General features: G+C 39.7%; 1 protein-coding gene across 5 annotated transcripts in view; it reads right to left on the bottom strand.

Annotated features, from left to right (window-relative positions):
• MECOM (MDS1 and EVI1 complex locus) overlaps window positions 1–19,268 on the bottom strand; it is a 389,661-nt gene that overhangs the window by 59,264 nt on the left and 311,129 nt on the right. For 2 of the 5 annotated variants that reach the window (XM_006890371.1, XM_006890370.1), the window contains exons 1-2: window positions 14,055–14,125; window positions 11,471–11,605 (exon numbers count right to left, since the gene is read on the bottom strand). In XM_006890371.1, the coding sequence (XP_006890433.1) occupies window positions 11,471–11,605; window positions 14,055–14,057 (138 nt within the window). In that variant the 5' untranslated portion in view covers window positions 14,058–14,125. Of the gene's footprint in view, window positions 1–11,470; window positions 11,606–12,740; window positions 12,805–14,054; window positions 14,132–19,268 lie in introns of those variants that run through there. The other 3 variants (XM_006890373.1, XM_006890374.1, XM_006890372.1) reach the window with 2 other exon arrangements.

Raw genomic sequence — 19,268 nt, 5'->3', positions numbered from 1 at the left:
CCCCCCCCCCATTACCAATGAGGTATCTTTCCTCCCATTCGATTCCCTCTCGAAGGTTTCTCACCAATAGCATTTCAACATCACGCTGTTGCTGTGTACTCGAGTCGGAAATCACCCATAGCTGACCTCCCCTCTAGTGAGTGTGGAGGCAGTGAATCGCACAGGGGAAGACTGCCCATCCTTCTCCTACAAAATCAGTGAGCAAAAAAAATCCCCCACCTTCTAAATATCATAGCCAAGATGACAAGGACAGCACTACCAAAACCAGCAGCCACTGCTCTGTCTCAACATAAGAAGGAAGAGAGGAATTACATAACTTAAATGACTAAGAAAAAGAAAGAATAGAGTCTTTGAAGAGGCTATAAACACTAAGAGTTCTTGAAAGACCACCTGATGTTTCAAACCGAGGAAAATCACCTGACTATTATTCCTAGGTGTCCTACTAAAACTTGTCTGGTAAGAGCAACAGAAATGTACATATCTTTGTCATTATTTGGTTCTTTAAAAAAAAAAAAAATAGAGGCCCACAATCCTAAGGATGTGCTTCTTTATTCCAGTAGGGGGCTCTAAAGTCCAATTGTTTATTTTTCCAGAAAAAGATCAGACCCCAAATTGGGCTAAAGCCATATCAAATTTTTTATTTACTCCTTCGTTTTTGGTTCCCTCCCTCCTCTTTTTTAAAACAATAAAACAATTGCTTTCATTCAAGAGTGGTCAAACTACCTGAAGCTGATTTTTAGAAAATAATGGCAAAGGTAAAACTGCTATATGTGTTCCTATAACTTAAGATTCTTTACAACAAAACACAGATAGAATCCAAAATGCCTTAGGAAAGTGACTACTTTTTACATGTTATTACTATTAAAAAAACACAAAAGAGTAAAACTGCAGTTTGTATCTTTCACGCCTAACTTTCATTGTTTTCCTTTGTTTAGAAATAACAGTGGCTGAGAAAAAAAAAAAACAAAAAAACTTCTGCTCAAAATTTACCTGATTAAGGCTATGAGTATGTAAGCTTTTCTCCTCTAAATCTTCCAGATAAATGCTTTGTAGTAGTACCTTGTTTCATTCTGGACTCCTAGTTCCCTTCAGAAAACAATGGGCTTCTCTCAACAGTTTGAATCACCTCTCTTTCTGGCATCTCTTAAAGGTTTAACTTATTAGCTTCCTTTCCAACAACATGTTGACATTTGAATTGTGACATATTAGAACTTTTCGGTGGCTTCTCGGAAATAGCAAGGTTAAAGAGATAATGCCCCCTGCACACAGGCAAACAGTGTAATTGTCTCTGTAGAGGAATGCAGCTTTGACACACATGCCTGATCGTTTTAAGAAAAGTATTATGATATCATTATTTCTTTGTAGACCACTATTAATCATGTCTCCTTTAATTCCCTTTTAGATTTACTCAATCCAATGCGAATGGTCCATGAAACAAAAAGAGAATGACGGATATACTGTAACTATATATTATAAAGACAATTCTCTTTACCAGGATATAGATCACTACTGAAATTTCCCTTGAAGTGTTCAGAGGGTCATGTGAAGAATATGGAGTGCATAAAAAAATAAAAGACATGGAACAGTGTTGATGTTGGCTTTATTTACTGGAGGTAAAAGGTGACATTCCAGGCTATGGAAGGCAAGGCAGTGTACAGTGGGTTTTAACTTCAGGGTGTTCTTTTCGATTTTAAGTGACTTTTTATGGCCCTCATGAAACTGAGGTTTGAAAAGAACTGGCAAGCGCCAGCCATAATGAGGGCAGATTCTGGGCACACTTCCCCACGGAGCAGTAAGAATCTCCCTTGAAGTCCCATCTGCCACACCCTCCCACACCCTGTCCCCTTGTCAAGGTGGCATTCTCACTTGAGATCTTCCTATTTCATCTCTTAAGATCCTGGAGAGGCCAAAGCAAAAGTAAGATTTCTCCCTTATAATTACAAGGGCCCCATGGTCTAATTCAAACACTTATATTCAGCGATGCCTCTACTTATGCCAAGCTTACTTTCTAGAAATTATATTTGACACAGGAACTAAGCAGTCTAAACCAAAATAAAAAGATAATCTATAGTCTCACTATACTTATCTGGGTGGGTGAATAAAAAAAAAAAAAGCCCAAACATAATCTTGGAGGAATCAAGGCTTTCAGATGTAAGACTTCAGATTTACGGTCTTATGAAACAAGGAAACAAGGGTATGATAAAGGGGGAAAAATTGATGATGATTTCCCAAAATTGGTATAAGTGGACATGGGCAAGCTTATAAACAATGGAAAAAAAATGTCCTTAAAAATCAGTATATTCTCATAGTCTCAGCTGATTTGTAGGCATATGTGTTATATGTTAACTGAGTTATGAAACAGAAGCAGAAATATTACTCATATACTCTTTCTGGGGTTTATGTGGGTAAGAGATGGAAGGGAGTCAATTGGTCTGTTAATTGCCATAAGAGAGTTAATAAGTCTCCTCTCCCATCAGAGGGCTGCATGGAAAAAGCCCTTTGGATCCAAAATAAAGACGTCTTGGGTCTGAGATTTTTGTGATGAATTCAATTCAATTATATAATGAAGTTCTCAAAGCTCACGGATGCTTGGGAATCGCTTAAACGGATACAAAAGGACAGATTTCTTCTTCGCTGTGTCTCTGTCAAAAAGCGTGTTTTCTCTTATAGAAAGGCAGACTATTTTTTTTTTTTTTTTACTTCTCCCGAAATAAGAAGACAGATATGAGGTATGGGGCCTTATGAGACAATGTACCTAAAATTAGATACAAAATGTCACATTTTAAAAAGTCAGAGTAAATATTTTAAAACTGTGATAACACCTATGGGGGTTTCTATTTAGTTGCAAATACCAAAATCTAGAAACCCAACACTATACAAACATGACCTAATTCTCCATATACATGAACTGAAAAATTGAATTGGTCTTATTTTATTATAGTAAAAATTTAATTGGCCATTGTCTCTATTTTCCCCCAGAAAATCTTATTTCTATCTTTTAAAATATGGATATTACATTTGGGTTTCTAAAAATAATAATTGATAGTATGCTGTTTAGAGTAAAAACTTAATATCTCACTTCCTATTACATTTAAAAACCTCTATTAAGATTGTATGCTAGTGAAATTTCTGTGTGTATACATGTCAATATAAAATTCTAAATCACTCAAATTATATAAAGAGTAAAACTCTCAACTCAAGTTTACACTTACTACTGGAGAAATCAATATTTTAAGACATACATTTTATATGTATACATAGGAATTAAATAAATTCTGCATAATTATTACACTTAATTTATTTAAATAAAAACTGGAAAGCATTCCAAAAGCCAGGAGGATGTTCATTCTGTTAATAGACTTAAACCCAAATTAAAGGTAATAAACAGGAGTATTAAAGATTTGATTTATGGATCTGATTTGGCAAATTTTATACTCCAAAAAGGGTGTGCGTTCATACAATGGTACATATAAATACAGACACACTTTTTTTTTGTGACATATAAATGTAGTAAAGAATACTTTTTTTAGAGGTGTGAACATTACATAAACATTAGCAACTATGTACATGATATACAAATGAGTACTAGTATGAATTACTCTAGTTATATGAGTTATATAGAATTACATGCTATATTTATATAGTATATAGTGTCTGTTCACACAGGCATGCAAATGCACCTACCTGTGACAAATCTTAAGTTATTAAATATGTATTTTTTTTGTTATTTAAGACAGAGAGTATGGGCACTCGTGAGCTCTGACAGTGCAGTTAATAGTCCACAAAAGAATTTCAGACTAATTCTGTTTTATATTAGCAAGGTTTTGTTCAGACTAATCCTCTCCAATTGAAGCTATCCCCATTTTTACTTATACGTGGGAATGATGTGGCTTCTTGTTTATTATTCACAAAAGAGAAGAGGGGGGGGGAATCCAGAGATTGTCAGACCAGCCTGCTTCCTAGCTTGCTATGCTTGGATCGATCTAACATCTGATGTTTGTACTACTGAGAGAGAAGGGAAATCCACAGAACAAAGGAGTAACAAGAAAGAAACCCATCCTCATCTAAAGAGACGAACAAAGCCTCCTTGTTATTTTCATTTATTTTTTCCTGTTTAAGCACTGGGACTTTTATTTATGCTTAATAGATGGCATTTGGCAAGTCTAAAGATGACAGAAGTGCGAATTATGAATGGCCTTCGACCTACTCAGGAAGTTGTAATAATTGAAATAAAAGAGAAATGGATTCCCTTTGAAAATCTGTACAGAGACAACTTTCTCAGACCCTGACTGTCCTTTCACTTCGAAGTTGACAGTTGATATCTTCCTCTTCCAACTCCCAACATTTGGCCTGAATGTTTTATTTACTAGAAGCTCATTTAATTTACCACTCAGAAGATTAGGAAAAACTGAACAGAACTTTATCATTTGGGGGATGACTGGGTGGCGAGGAGACGGTTTACATATCTGAACAAGGTAAACATTGGATAGGAACACATCTGTCAGTCTTGGTGCTGCAACAGACACGTTGTGCATGTGGGGTATGGCTTTAGGAAACATGGTGTGGACCCTGGTGTCTCCACATCAGTGTGGGACACCCCGCATCAGGAGTGCAAAAGTGATGTCATGCTGTAGCCTCTGGAAGAAGGGTCCAATTATATACTCTGTGCCTCATTAGCAAGAGGTGACATGAAGTGTCTGTAGCAGACAGAGAAGTTGATGACAGAAAGCAAAGATTTCTCTCCTTCATAATAGAACCCTTGCTGGGACAAAACTTTGCCAAAGAAAACCATTCTCCATTTCTCCCAAGAGAAGATAGTCTTATTGTAGTTAGGATTACATTCTCAAGACAGGAAAATGTTAACTGAGAAAGAATTGTCTTTGCTACATCCACTTCCAAAATAATATGTATCCACTGATAATTTTCAATCTAACATTTTTTTGGAGGAGCATTTTTCCCTCTCACATTAAAAAAAAAAAAAAAAAAAAAAATTAAACCGGAGCTCTGGTGGCCTAGTGGCAAAAAGCTGCACTGCAGTCCCAGAGGTGTGTGGTTTGAATCCACCAGATGCTCTGCTGGAGAAGGAGGGACAGTCTCCTCCTGTACCAGTCAGATCTGATTTGACAGTGCACACACACACACACACACACACACACACACACGAAATAATAAAATAAAATAAAATAAAAAATCTTTGTTATTAATCTGATGAGAAAACTAAGTAGAATTTATTGGGTGAAACAAAAGAGAATCTTTTTATTATTACACCTGAAGCATTGAGCATATCCAGCCTGGAAGCCTTGCAAGCTGTCTCTTTTAATAAATGTTTAGCTCTTTCTTTGTGGCCTAGTGGCAAGAAAATGGGCTGCAATCCCAAAGATGACAGGTTCAAGGCCACCAGCTACTCTCCAGGATAAAGATGACCAATCTCCTCCCGTGCAATTAACTGCCTCTGAAAACTCACTAGAGGGTCAGCTAGGGGTCGGTTCAGACTCTCTGGCACACAACAACAACAACGTCTTTCTCAGAGTCTTCAAGACATATTTCCCCAAGCTTTTCTCGATATAATTTCCAGGGGTATACCTGTTCTTGCTGTGACCATTTTGTCTGAAGCTATGAAAACTGATTATTCTGGATGGTTCCAGAATGTTTGGGATAGTTCCATAATGAGGAAGCCTGATGAAGGAACCAAAGATCATCCCCCTGCAGAGTTTTTACTAGGCAGAAAGACTTTGTTATGTCCGTGGCCAACATGTCTAACTGCTTGAAAGCTTGTATCCCTGTAGCCCTTACTGATGCCACCTCAGAAGGCTGTGTCTTTCTTCTATGGTGGACAACATATATAAAAAAGATAGCAGTGACAGATGTTTCTAAAAGGCGGAGGACCCACGTGGACACCAATTCACTCAAAATGTACACAAGATACTTCAGGGCATCTTCTTTTTCAACTTTTGTGGTGTATTTTAAGAAAAATACTAGTCTGTATAGTGTGGTATCCGTGTAATATCCTCAATGTTATGAAGTGAGGGGAACCTTCTGAGGGGATTCTGTTTCTTTGTTTTACCATGTAAATATCAAACGGCAAGCAATGTCTGACACGGTTTCATCTTCGGGTGAAGGAAATAACTTATCAGCCAGACAACATCCCCCAAAGTCAGCTTAGGCACCGTTCACAGAGCCAGTCTCTGGATATTGCCAGCTGGCATTTATCTTAAAACAGCAGAGCATAACTCTGGTATAAAAGTGGTACTTGACTTAGAAGCAAAGCAAAGCAAATGGCCAAAGCCAATAATCATTTTAACATCAAACGAGGTCCTACAAAATGTGGACAGAAATCTTTGTAAAGGAAGAGCAAATTAACAAATTACCTGACGGAAGACACAAACATTTTTTTTAAGTAGAAAGAGGTCAAAAATTACATTTTCTTTTGTGCATAGTTGATCTACCCTGCTTTCCACCCCCCCAAAATTGTATTAACTGAATAGCAAAGGAAAACAGATTAGTTTTTTTCCAGGAAAAAGCCAAAGAAAATAACCTGATAATTGAGCCCACAATAAGCCTGCAGTAATAATACTGTGTAGTGCAACAGGCTGATAGAAGCATTGATGTGGACTTGAGAAGTGGAGAGTGGGTATGCCAACTCAGCCATGTTCATCCTGACCTGAAAGCAGTTAAAACTTTATAAAGTAAATCACAAATGAGAACAATGCCTGTTCCAAGGGAAATCCCGATAGGATATTACCAGTACTCATTACCCACCCGGGAACTAGCAGAATGTCCTTAAGTAGATTCTGATTTTCTATTTGCTGAGGCGCAAGCATTCTTTGAGATTTTTTTCAATATATAAAGCAGGGCTTTGATATTAATCTATCAACAAATTTCTTTTTATTCAGATAGAACAACTGATTTCTCTGATTCTATTCACACAATACCAGCTGTCCAGGGCCTGTTTAAAGGCCCGGACTTGTCACCTATGTAAATGTCAAGAGTTACTGTCTTAGGGGTTTTGACACCTTTCCTCTACTTGTAGACCCTGTCAGCATAGGCAAGGAGGTTGAATGGAATCATGTCCCTTCCTCTAAGGTGGCATACTTACACATGGTCTATAGAATGCTACTCAGAAGCACATAACACATCATTCTAGGTACCCTGAGTAGAAAGACAGGTCTAGTTTAAGTCAGAGAAAAAGTCAGCATTCATGCATTGTGTGCCCAAGGGCTCATCAGATTACAACCACTATGACTTCACCATGAAGAAGACTCAAAGAGAACTGTTGGACTTGGGACCCACACAAAACTTGTGAGCGCTTTCAAAGACAAGAACTGGCGTTTTTTTTGAGGCAGAGCACGAGTTTCTAGGTGTTCTTGCCTTTGATCTTGCTGGAAGGACATGGTAAAGATGGATTTAAGAGATGGATGACTGTGGTGGACTCTGCAGAGAGTTGGGCTGCAAACCTAACGGAGGGTGGAATCCGCTAGAAACATGGGTATTCTCCTCCTGTGATAATTTGTAGCTGCAGAAACCAAGCTCAGGGCCAGCAAGGAGTTGGTTCAGAAACCACAGCAAGGAGTTTGGATTAATGAAAGGGACGACTGGGAGGTGGAAGCAGAGTGAGTTCTACTCTAAAGCAACATGGCACGTCCCCTACTCAGTGTCTTGTGAAAGTAAGATATCTACAAGACTCCAAAAGGAAAGACCACAAAATATCAAGATTAAATACATAATAATAAAAATCTAGGTCAATCATTAGATGTCTCCTACTTGATAGTAAACACATCTAGGTGTGGATGCAAATGAAAGCTCTGAACAGTGAGGAAAGGCTTTGTACCCTTCCTCTTCGTACCGGGTCCTCCTGAAGACCTAGCCAGGAAGGGACAGTCACCCATTTGCACAGTGTCTTGCTCCACCTCTCAGGGCCCATTCTTGCTCCTCAGAGTAGCTAGAGTAGCATCATTGCTGGGAAGGAAAATATTTAAACACTGTTTGGACTCAGTAACATTTCTAGCTAAACATTGTGTCCCTTCACCATAACTATGTAGCAATGTACAAACACCAAGAAGGAAGGAGGAGGGGTAAATAATTAGCACTTCAAAGATAGAGAGCCTTGGGTGTGTTTAGTGGATCTACTCTTTTATGATTTGAGTGTGTCTGCGTCTCCATTTACTACGCCTATGGTGTTGTCGTCTTTAAGATAAACTGCTATAGTTAATACAATATTTTCATAGGTAGAGGAGGATACAGAAGCTTCAGGAACTTGTGTTTTTTTGCTTTAATGATAATGCCACTGGCCAGTGTTTTCAGAATGTCTATTGCCAAAAATATCATTGCAATAATTGAGGTAGAAGACAGAGTGAAATGAAAGGGGCATTTAAAAAAATAAACTTGGATATTTCTAGATAACACTGTCAAGAAAGCAAGCCATGGCAATGCTTACTATGGTGGGGGACAAAAAAAACCCCAAACAAACCCTAAAATAAAGTAACTCTTAGAAGTCCATTGGAAAATTAAAGTTCAGAAAAATCCCTCAAAGTAAAATACTTGTAGAAATGTATTAGGAAAATATTAATTGAGTGAATGGCCTTTGCATTTATAATATAAAAGAGAAGATTATATTCTTTATCAACTTTACTTGCAAACAGAAAAACTTACACTATTTCTAAATACTTCTTCCTTACCAAACAGATCAAAAACTGGTTTTTATTCATTGTACATATGTTGACTTTGCTTTGCTGTTATCAAGCTCTATATCATCTTAGGAAGCACATTTACTCTGTTTTAAAGATTCCACATCATTTAACCTGAATTGATTCAATCTGATCTTAAACATCATAATTTTTAAAAATAAGGCTCTCAGCAAGTATAAATTGCTTAAACAATTTTTCCTTTTATTTGTTAGAAGTCCTGCCTCATTATTTTCAGTATGAGAATGTAGTTGAGAGAGTCATCTGAAATTCTTCCTTTTCATTGCCTGAGATGTATTAGGCCTATATTGTCATTAAAATTAACTTTCTAAATATGAGTTCCATCTATGCCCCAGAGAGAAGAGAAACCCTTTCCCACTGTTCTTAGAGATTGCTAAACTTGTGTTTGTGTTGTACAGGTGAGTGGAAGTAGTTAATGTTTAATAATTACAACTGACACAAGGCCTCACTTTAGGTCTGGATCTTAGCTCTTATCTCGTCTCCCAGGTTTGCATCTTATGGGATGAGCTGATCTTAGCCACCATTTGGTAGTTCCTATTCCTCGTGGAACAGAGACCAAAACAGCAGAGCACAAGAATCTCCTTCATCAGCGCTTTCATCATGGCACCTAGTCCAACATTCACATTTCAAAGCTGTCTAGAATTATACTCCTCTTACCTGGCTTTCATCAGAAATATGCTCTTGAGTTAACCGCAAAAATATGTTTATAACCTGTGTGCACACTTTTTGGGTGTGTGCTCTTTTGTCTTTTGAGCTAAGTGTTACTTTGTGCATCTATTCCTATCCCACAATTCTGACTTGTATCTCTGATGGTCTTCTCTCTCCTTAATGGGTGAACTTACTTAGCCATGCAATGTTCATTTCGCAATTATGTCATCTGAGATACACTCTACTGCCATCTTACACTTCTGCCAACCTATCACATAAGTTTAAAACAGATACTTAGAAAAAGAATGTGCACATGCTTAATATTGTTCTCTCTTTCCTCCTGATTGACTATTTGGTTCTTCACATCTAAAAAGGAAACTTGTTGTTCATTAAAGTATGAACCAGCATATTTTCTTTGTAAAACAATGCATTTGACAACGTGCCCTGCAAACATAATCATGCTATAATTGTAAATGCTATACTCATAAGCAAGCTAATTCATGGTTAGGGACAGTGAAATAGTTAGCCTTTTGTAATGGAGTCAAGAATCCCAATGACAACAGACTATTTATTATAAAATGTTAGACACATAAATATTAAACGAGAAATGTGTAGGCTACCGATTCCATTCTTAAATCATCTTTTCTCTCGTTCTCTCGCACTTGTACCTAAGGGAGTAGCTTTTACTGTCTGCAAATATGGATGGGGAAAGGTTATTATGATGTCATTATATTATTTCATCTTAAAGCTGCCTTTTGAGGTCCACAAGTTCCTGACTGAGGAAAACTAACATGAATAATTTCCTCACTTATAATGACTTTGTATTGTCGCATCTACAAATAGTTGAGTGTTCAAAAACTCTTATTGGTGGTGACAGTAACTCAGATGAAAGATCTGGGAAATTTTCTACTCACAATCAATAGCTAATTTAATAATGCTTTCCTTTGTCAATAATGTCTCTTGTTTTCTTAAGGCAAAGGGAGGAAAAAACACCCCAATTGACTTACTTTATTATTTTGCTGTATATTGAAGATTTTTAAGTGATTCCCACTTAAATCTAATTTTACAATTTGCCACCTTTTACACAGTTTAGGCAGTTGGAAGAAATTATCTGCTGGCTGATAAAATGCCAAGGAACAATCTCTTAATGATGACTGAAATGGAGACAGATCATTAGGATGCTAAAACTACTTAACAACTTTCACTTGGAAACAGCTAATTGATATTCTTTCCCTCTTGGTAGTGATTTTCACAGTAGGTTTTCCAAACAATCATTTAAATATGGTCTTTGAAACACACTTGATTTTGCTAACCAATGGATTAAAAGAAATGAATTATAACATAATTAAATTTCAACATAAGGCACAACTCTCTCCACTTCCTGCTGTTTTAGGTATTGTCATATTTCTAAGTTACAAGATTCAGAAGCTAACTTTGTTGAGTGGAAAATATGTTTTATGATATTTTCATGATCTTTAATTCAGTTACTGTTACTGAAATCAATCTCACTTGTTCCTCCACAATGTGACAAAGCAAAATCCAGCAGTGATATTTTTAAATTTTCTAGCATACACCAAAAAACCCCCAAAGTATTTGGACTAAACTGAAATAAAAGTTCTTCATTTTTTGGACACTTAGACAAAACAATACAAATGTATAAATTGGTAAGTGTGTACGTATGTCATACTATTTTATATTCAATCTATGCACAATTTTAAGTGCATTCTTTCCAATTTATGTGAACATGTTGTAAGTGTTCTTGATTAGTTCCATAGTTTCTATCAATGTCTCGATGTTAGGATGGTAAAGGAAAATTGTGACGCTTAGCAGACAGCAAGTCAGTACTTATTTTTAAAATGATTCAATCACATCTACGCAGCTAGAGCATTTATGAAGGATACGGATCCTAAGTGGAGAAAAAGTCAAAGAAATTAGTACTGGAAGAAAACAGTGGTGGAAATGACTTTCTTCCCCATCTCACTTCTATCTGTGGATTACCTTTCAGCATCTCAACAAACAGGCCACAAGGGTCTCCTGCAGCTCACTGTTATTTTTATTCTTCAGGCCCCACTGATACTTGAGTGCTCTCAGAGAAAGACAAAAAAAGCTTTACAACCTACCTGATCATTTATCTGGCATGCAACGAGGTTGTGCTGGTCGTAACAGCCAGCGAACCTGATGTACTTCAGCCAGCTTCCTACATCTGGTTGACTGGCATCGATGCAGAACTTCACATTGCAAAACTGATCTAAGATCTAAAAGGGAGAAGAGGAGAACAGTCAATTTCCATATGGGCTCATTCATTAAAAGAGTTTAATTGCTTGAAAAGGTTTCTTTCAAGTGTATATTCTCCCTTGGAATCCTTACTGGAGAAGAAGTGAGACAGCATACATATTCATAAAGGAGGAATAACTTATCTTAGGAATCACATTCTGCTTTTTTAGAAAATGAAACAAAGTAATTGTAAATTAATGAAACAGATTTTTTAAGCTGCAATTAGTTTAAAAAACGAATGTTTTCTTGGTATGCATAAATTAAGGCTAGTATAAATGACTTAACCATATTATCCAAACTAATATTTAAAAGATAAAGTAGTATACAGTGTGTATATATGCATAAATAAAATAAACTCAGATAGTTTTACAATATAAATGAATAATTTTTTGCACCTTAAATTAATTCAGTCTAAGAAACTTTAAACATTGATTAAATTTTTTCTTATAGTTTGCATGTCACCAGCATGAAACAAATCATATAAATTAAAATGAGTAAGATTTATATAATAGATGCTTCTGGACATACTAAAGAAAAACAAATGAAAATAAATGCAAAGTGTAGCAATCTAAGGACTCAATTAACACATGAAATGTAAATTTCAATTTTACATTTAGTAAAAAAACCCAACTGCTTCCAAATAATAAAAAGTATCTAAGTTTTATAAAAAATAAATTAACAGTTCTTATATATGGTTGTGCATTGTTATTTCTGAGGCGATCTTACATTTGGCCTACCCTAAATATTAATTATGTTTTTAAAAAAAACCTGAAACAGAACACTTCCGTTTCTAAGGTTTGAGTGCTCAAGCCTTTTTATTTTCTATTAATATCAATCGTCTCTTAAAGACTGCTATTGAAAAACTATGGGGATGCTGATTTGATGGTGAGTGAGTGGAAAGGCTGGTAATTGTCTATCAATCTGGTAATGTTAACTTGAAGTTCCTCACCAAACACTAAACACTATAGCCTAGAACAAAAATGAAGGAATGAAGAGAGTCCCTACTGAACTCCCTTGTACTAACGCTGTAAAGTTGAAACTTCAATATTGGATCTAAAGACCGAAAGCAATCTTGAACAGCGTTCATGAAACCATCCAGTCAAGTCATTAACTCACCACAAACTTCAAGGAGAACTCCAGAGCTCAGAGGGCACTAGTCAAGAGGCACTAGTGAATAAGCCTTTGGCCATGAGGCAATTAAAGAGCAGAAAAACAGTCCCCCAGAAAAAGAAAGAGAAATCTAACCAGAAGATCGTCCTAGTAATCGCTACATCCACAAACATACAAATCAAGGTGCTTTTTCCCCTCCTCCCAAGATTCCTGTTCACGCTAAGATCAACAAAAAAGCCTATGCTCAAATGACCCCTCTGGTACAAAGGAAAGATTCTGAACAAGTTCAGGTTTATGAAATGACAAAAGTTAATAGAAAACAAAACAAAAAACAACCAAAACCAAAACAACACAACCCCACCCTGAAATAGCAACGTGAGATTTTCCTCCCTCCCCAGGTGTCTGGAAAGTATATAAACAATAGCAACACACATTTAAAAACAGGAAAAGTAGCACATTTTGAGACTTTTTGATTGCTTGTTTTTCTGTGTTTTTTGAAAATTTTTGTTATTGTTTGCTTTCTTGATTAGCAAACAACTAGAAGCAGTTTTACTAGCATAGTAAAAAAAAAAATTGCTTAATGACGGAAATAGGGTGAAGTCAGTGAAATACAACCCTACTGCCATTTCATATTCGCAGAAAGTCGTGGCCACTGTGGAAATTTCAGAGTCAAGAAGCCTCTATGTCCTTAGCTTTCAAGTATTCCCTTCTGCGAGGGCAGGGAGTTAAGTATTACACACACTACACATAAAAATTCTAGCTGTAATTTTAGTTCGTGTTAACATTATTACCATTGCTACTGTCAACAGTTAAATTACATATTTGGGGGTAAAGAAAAAGTTTCATTTCCAAAGAATGTTCTTTTTGCATATCTGTTACATGATTATCCAAATATTTCACCAACGTATTAACTGTCTTACTCTCAAAGATTCTTGCCCCAAGACAAAAGGTTGACTTTAAAAAAAAAAAAAAACCCAAAAAACAAAAACACCACCAAACCCCCGTAGCCCCCACCCTTCACCCCCACTGGGTGAATTATTCACGTTTCATTTGCTAACAGAACTATATTTGTCTCCCCAAACGTCTTCATCGTCTCCGAAATCGTGAATAAAATAAAGCAAAGCAACAACATATATTCCGTCATTTCACCGAACACACTCCTCCTGTGTTTTTAAAAGCTGTCAAACTGCTAAAATAGGGTTGTTGTTTTTTGTTTTTGTTTTTGTTTTTTTTTAAATCCCTTTAACTGGACTTTAGAGAAAGGCCCTTTCAAAAAAAAAAAAAAAAAAACCACCAGCAAAGGAGGGGGAAAATCCCCACCATCCAGCCAAAGGGTCCGTATGTGACTCGCGAAGCAGCACACGCTGTTGGACAGCTAAGCTGCTCACTTGGCAAGGTGGACCTGGGCCCGAAAGCGGCTCCAAAGTCGCGTGGCGAGTGCCAGGAATCCAGATTTTGGCAACCCCACCTTGTGCGTCCCTGACACAGACGGACAGACCCAGGCGCGCGCGCGCGCACACACACATACACACACACACACACACACAGAGGGAGGGAGGGGAAGCCCGGCAAGAGCGCGCGGGAGCGAGGTCACCGGGGAGCCCGGGAGCCCCGCAAAGGCCGGAGCCACCCCCGGGGAGAGCCCGCGCCTTGGCAGGAGGCACCGGGGAGCTGGCCGCCCCGGGACGCGGGGAAGCTGCGGGGACGCAGGAGCGAGCGCAGGCTGCGCTGGGCTGGGATGGGGGGGAAGGGGTGCCCGGGCAGGAAACTGGCCCAACTTACAAACTGTGCGCATCGCCAAGATTTAAAAAAAAAAAAAGGAGTTCTCTTACCTTAATATTTCTATGGCCTCAACTCAGCAATAAAAGACAGTCACAGGAGCACTTAAAGTAACAAAAATAAAGCCATCAGCAGCCCCCAACTCTCCTGAGCGAAAATCCTTTCAAACGATCCCGAGCAACAACATATCGAGATGTAAAAAGGGGGGGGAGAAAAAGAAGGGGACAAAAACCAAAAACCAACCAAAAAACCTCGAGGTCTGGATTTCCAAATGGGTCTCGGCTAACTTTGTCCGCCACTAGGATCTGCTCGCCCGGACCACGCGTTTCAGATTTATTGTCCTCCAACTGTGTATTTTTAAACCCAGAAATGAAGTCTCCTCTCGCGTCTGGGTGACCCGGGTTTAGTGTGTTTGGGCTCCCCCCCCCCTTTTCCTAAATGAGCTCCGAGCTGTTCCTTCTGGTTCACGTCTCACCTCCCTCTTTTCTCACTTTCTCTTGCTCTTATCAGCCCGATGTGTAATGAAAGTTATCTGAGACCCACTAAAACTTCTTGCACTTCTGGGTCCCCTTTCCGAGGAGGGGAGAGCCGGCTGGAGGAGGAGGAGGAGAGTCGGGGAGGTGGGGGGCCCGGGGCGCGCGCGGAGCGGGGAGCCCTGGCCGGAGCCCCCGCGCGCTGCGCCTTCCTTGCGCGCCCTGCCCTGCGCGCCGCGCCTGCCCCGCGCGCGGACCCTCCGGGGCTGCCCCTTTCCAGCGCCGAGCTCCGCGCCGGGTTTCTATTTCATGAACTGTCTCTTTAAAGAGGATCTGCTCGGCCATCCAGAAAGAGCCCGGGCGAGGGAGAAAGGAGCTATCTCCTGCCGCCCAGACGATCGGAAGCCGGAGGGGCTCCTCTCTTAGTAAATTTTTAAAGTGACAGCAGCCTCCTCTGGCGGGAGAGGTCACAAAAAGGTCGCCAAGAACCAAGTCCTACGGGGACAGACTGATTATGGATGCGCCGGCCCCCTTAAACATGTAGATTTCGCCAAGTAAACAACCAATGGGGAGATCTGGCCGGGCTGGATTTCTTTCCCCTGGGAAATAGCCTCTGTTTCCCTGTCCTGTAGGCTCGAGGGTGTGTGTGTGTGTGTGTGTGTGTGTGTGTAAGTGTGCCACTGTGTGTGTGTTGGGGGATGGGGAGAGACGATGGGGTGTAAAAGTGCTGCTTTTGGGGATGTGTTTGCGCTGAACAGGAACAAGGATGAGGCTGAACCTAGAGGGACGCTAGCTCACAGGAAACACAATTACATTCGATTTCTCAGAATAGAGCCGTGAAGGAGTGAAAACATGACAAGTATAGTTTTCTGCTGAGCATTTTAAAACAGATATTCGTGCTCTTATCTAATCCCCTCCTTTCTTATATTTAGGTGAACAGAAGATGGTCCTTTTCAAAACAAGTCTTTTTTCGTAGAAGAAGTTAGTAAATGTGAAACATTATTTGCATTTAACCGGCCCAAATAACCGCGTGCTGGAATGAGAGAGACTGAGGACTGTCTGGTGAGTTTTTGTCATTTTCTCTGACATTCGTGAAAACGCCATGAACGCCCCAAAGTGGACGTAAGCCATGTGACAGCTCACATTTGAAAACTTTTAACATCATAAATGGCGATTCCAAATATATATGAATTTTCACCAACACATTTCAGAAACAACATGGAAAGAATGAATCTAGGGAACGAATAACAAAATAAAATGGTCCGTGGATTTAACTACAGTTCACCTTGAAAAATTCAGAGACCCATTAAATTGAAATAGATGGTGTGTGTGTGTATGTGTGTGTGTGTGTGTGTGTTAATCTCCATGCTCCATTCATAAAAACAAATGGACAAAACTCAACTTCTCCCCTAGCTCAACAATGAAAAAAGTTAAGTCAAGTGAGAAAGCCTAAGAAAATTTTGGGGGCGTGTGTGTAGGAAGAGCACTGATGTTAAACTTTATGTGCAAACTGGGGCCACACTTTTTGCTTTGTCACCCACTTTTTGTTCCCTCCTAGTGCAAATAGACATGGAAATCTAGTAGACCTGTTTCCCCAAAAGGCTGGTTTTAACACAAAAATAGAAACAAAAGAGAGGGATAGGGGTAGGGGGGGACAGAAAATGACAAGAGGTGGTGACTAATTAGTTTTGGTGGCCTGTTATCTGTGACATTGAACTGTTGTTTCAGATAATGGCTATTGTTTGAGGAAAATTCGCACAGCAGTGGTAGGTAAGACAGGAAAAATCCTTTGTAAATAACGTAAAACCCAAGCAGATATTCCCATAGAGTTCAGCGCTTGAGAACCTTTTAGAGCCGGGCTTTTCTGCCATTGATTTCCTGCCCTTCCTCAACTCGCCCATTGTCGGAGCCTTTTTTTTTTTTTTTTAATTTAGCCATAAATTGGACCGGCTCGAGCTATGAGCTGTTCTATTTTCTTCCTGTCAGGATGAGGGATTTGTTTTATGATGCATTGTGTATTAAATACAAGTAATCTGGGGAAACGATGGCCTCAGACAGTGAGGCCTGATCAGGGGGTCTGAGAGCTGAGCGCCCCAACCTTCTGGCCCCACCAGAGCAGCCCCCACTGCTTTGGCCTTTACAAAGCCGCTCTGGAAAGAAGGGAACGCAGATGGATAAGCACAAAAAGGTCCTCTGGAATCAGTAGCAGGTCCAGGCTAAATAAGGGTTTCGTGGAAAGGGCCTCAGAGGTTTTTTTCCCCCCCTTATATTAAGGTTGGAGTGGGGGAGGCGGGGCGCCTTGGCAAGGTCTGGGCGCCTGCAGGTGCGGCAGGACGCCGGTAGATGGCGCTGCGCCCCGGATGAAAGCGCTGTGCGGCGGCCGAGCCACCCAGGTGAACGCGCGGTGCGCGCAGCCAGGCTCGCCCTCCGCCGCCGCGCGCAGCCCGAGCGCAGCCCAGCGCGCAGCCCGCACCAAGTGCCCTGCGCGCACCGTGCACCGTGCGCCCTGCGCACACCTATGCCCGGAGCACCATGCACCACGAGCCCTGCTCCCACTCACTCCCATCTCTAGAAAGTTCTCTTCCCAGATGCAGCCAACAGCAGAATGACACCTTGGAAGCCCCCTCTCTTGCGATCACTATTAGGCATTAACATGACAATTCTAGAAATGCCATCTCCATCACCTAATACCATCTTTCTTTCTTCATCATCAGTTTATGAGCTACTGAATAAACGGGCAGGCCATTTAAGGAACCCAAAGGGAACCCTGCAAAGCAATTGGCAAAACATGAAAGTAATAAATAACCTATCTCTCTCTCCCTATCACTTACTCGCACCCCCTTTCTTTCTTGGTCATATAATAACTTTGTATAAAGGCACGGCCACGCCACTCTTTTCCTTCCTCGTGACACAACATGAAGTTTGTCTGGTTGAGGAGAAGACCCCAGGGTATTTAGAGGTGCCCTGTTTCTCTTAAAAGGTGCCTCTTGCTATTTAAATAGTAATCCTTAAGGAGAAAACCCAAGTCCACCTCCCATAACAGAAGTGGAGCAAACTAGAAAGCCAGGATAGAGGATAAAGGTTTTGTGAAGGAGACTTGACTTGTTCTCTGGTGAGCTTGTTTTCCATCGGGTTTTTAAAACAATAAATAAATACAAGCAGCCAAATACCACTCCCAAGTCCCTTTATTCCTTGGGATTTCTGGTGAAATGTTTACAGTAGTTACCAGTTACAAATTAATCTGCAAAAGCCGCTGTCTGCTCAGCAGTAATCAGGAACATGCACGGTCTGCAGTGTTTAGCGCTGCCCTTGAAATGGGCTATTAAAAATAATGGTTTTACTATAATCTCAAACCAACTTTAATTTGCAAACATGTAGGAGAACTAATGATCTAGATATGCAAGCGATGGAATGGGAGGACAAAGTGTTATCAGATGCATCGTTTAGCAGAAGACAGAAGAGTCAAATTTTGAAAATTTTCTCTCGCAGAAATGATTGTGGTTTTCTTTCTTTTTTTTTTTTTATTTTCTCTTTTCTGTCTCATTCTGTTAATTCTGGTCTACCAGGAAAAATGCATTGGAAAATGTGAGGTCTGAGTGTGAACGGATAGATTTCTCTAGGAGCTGTAAAGATTCGCCTTTGGCTGATGGCAGGTCTGGGGTGGAAAAGGTTAATGTGTTTTCTTCCTGGTTAGAAAAGGGCATAAACCCTCCTCAGGCCCCTTCCTTCCTCCCCTAGCTCCACGGATTTCAGAATCTTTAAAAGGCCCAAAGATTTCCAATAAGGCCACTGGCTCTGCCCTCATTGTGTAACTGTTTATGTAAAATAAGTCAATATATTAGTTAAAGCAGTAAGAAGTTAGTGCCCCAGTATTCGAGTGATTCCCACAAGACTGTAAGCTGATGCTTCTTTTAAGCCTTAAACTTCATGGTCGTCCCAGAAGTAAAAGTTCTGCTAATGGAGAGCCTATGGGCATGGTACATTCCAGCACATCATTAAAGGAAAGCAAAGCAGTCCCGCCAAAGCCAGATGAAATGACTGCACTGTCCACTTTTAATAGGCTTCCTGTGGACAAAAAGCACTGTAACACTCTGCAGAGGACAATATTTAAAAACAAGACAACTGGCTGGCAGTTTTCAATACTATAAAGTTAATAAAGTATGTTCCCATTCACCCTGACATTATGTTTTTAGTTTATAGAGGAAGGCGCTTTACAACCCTCAGCCTAAGCAGAGTTTCCTTCATTCTGCAGCTTTGGATTTCTCGAGGTGGCTAAATCCAC

This window comes from Elephantulus edwardii, unplaced genomic scaffold, assembly GCF_000299155.1.
Source record: "Elephantulus edwardii isolate Elephantulus edwardi_28Jun2011 unplaced genomic scaffold, EleEdw1.0 scaffold00088, whole genome shotgun sequence".
Lineage (NCBI taxonomy): Eukaryota > Metazoa > Chordata > Mammalia > Macroscelidea > Macroscelididae > Elephantulus > Elephantulus edwardii.
The sequence above is the reverse complement of the archived record's forward strand: the minus strand, read 5'-3'. Positions and strand labels throughout refer to the sequence as shown.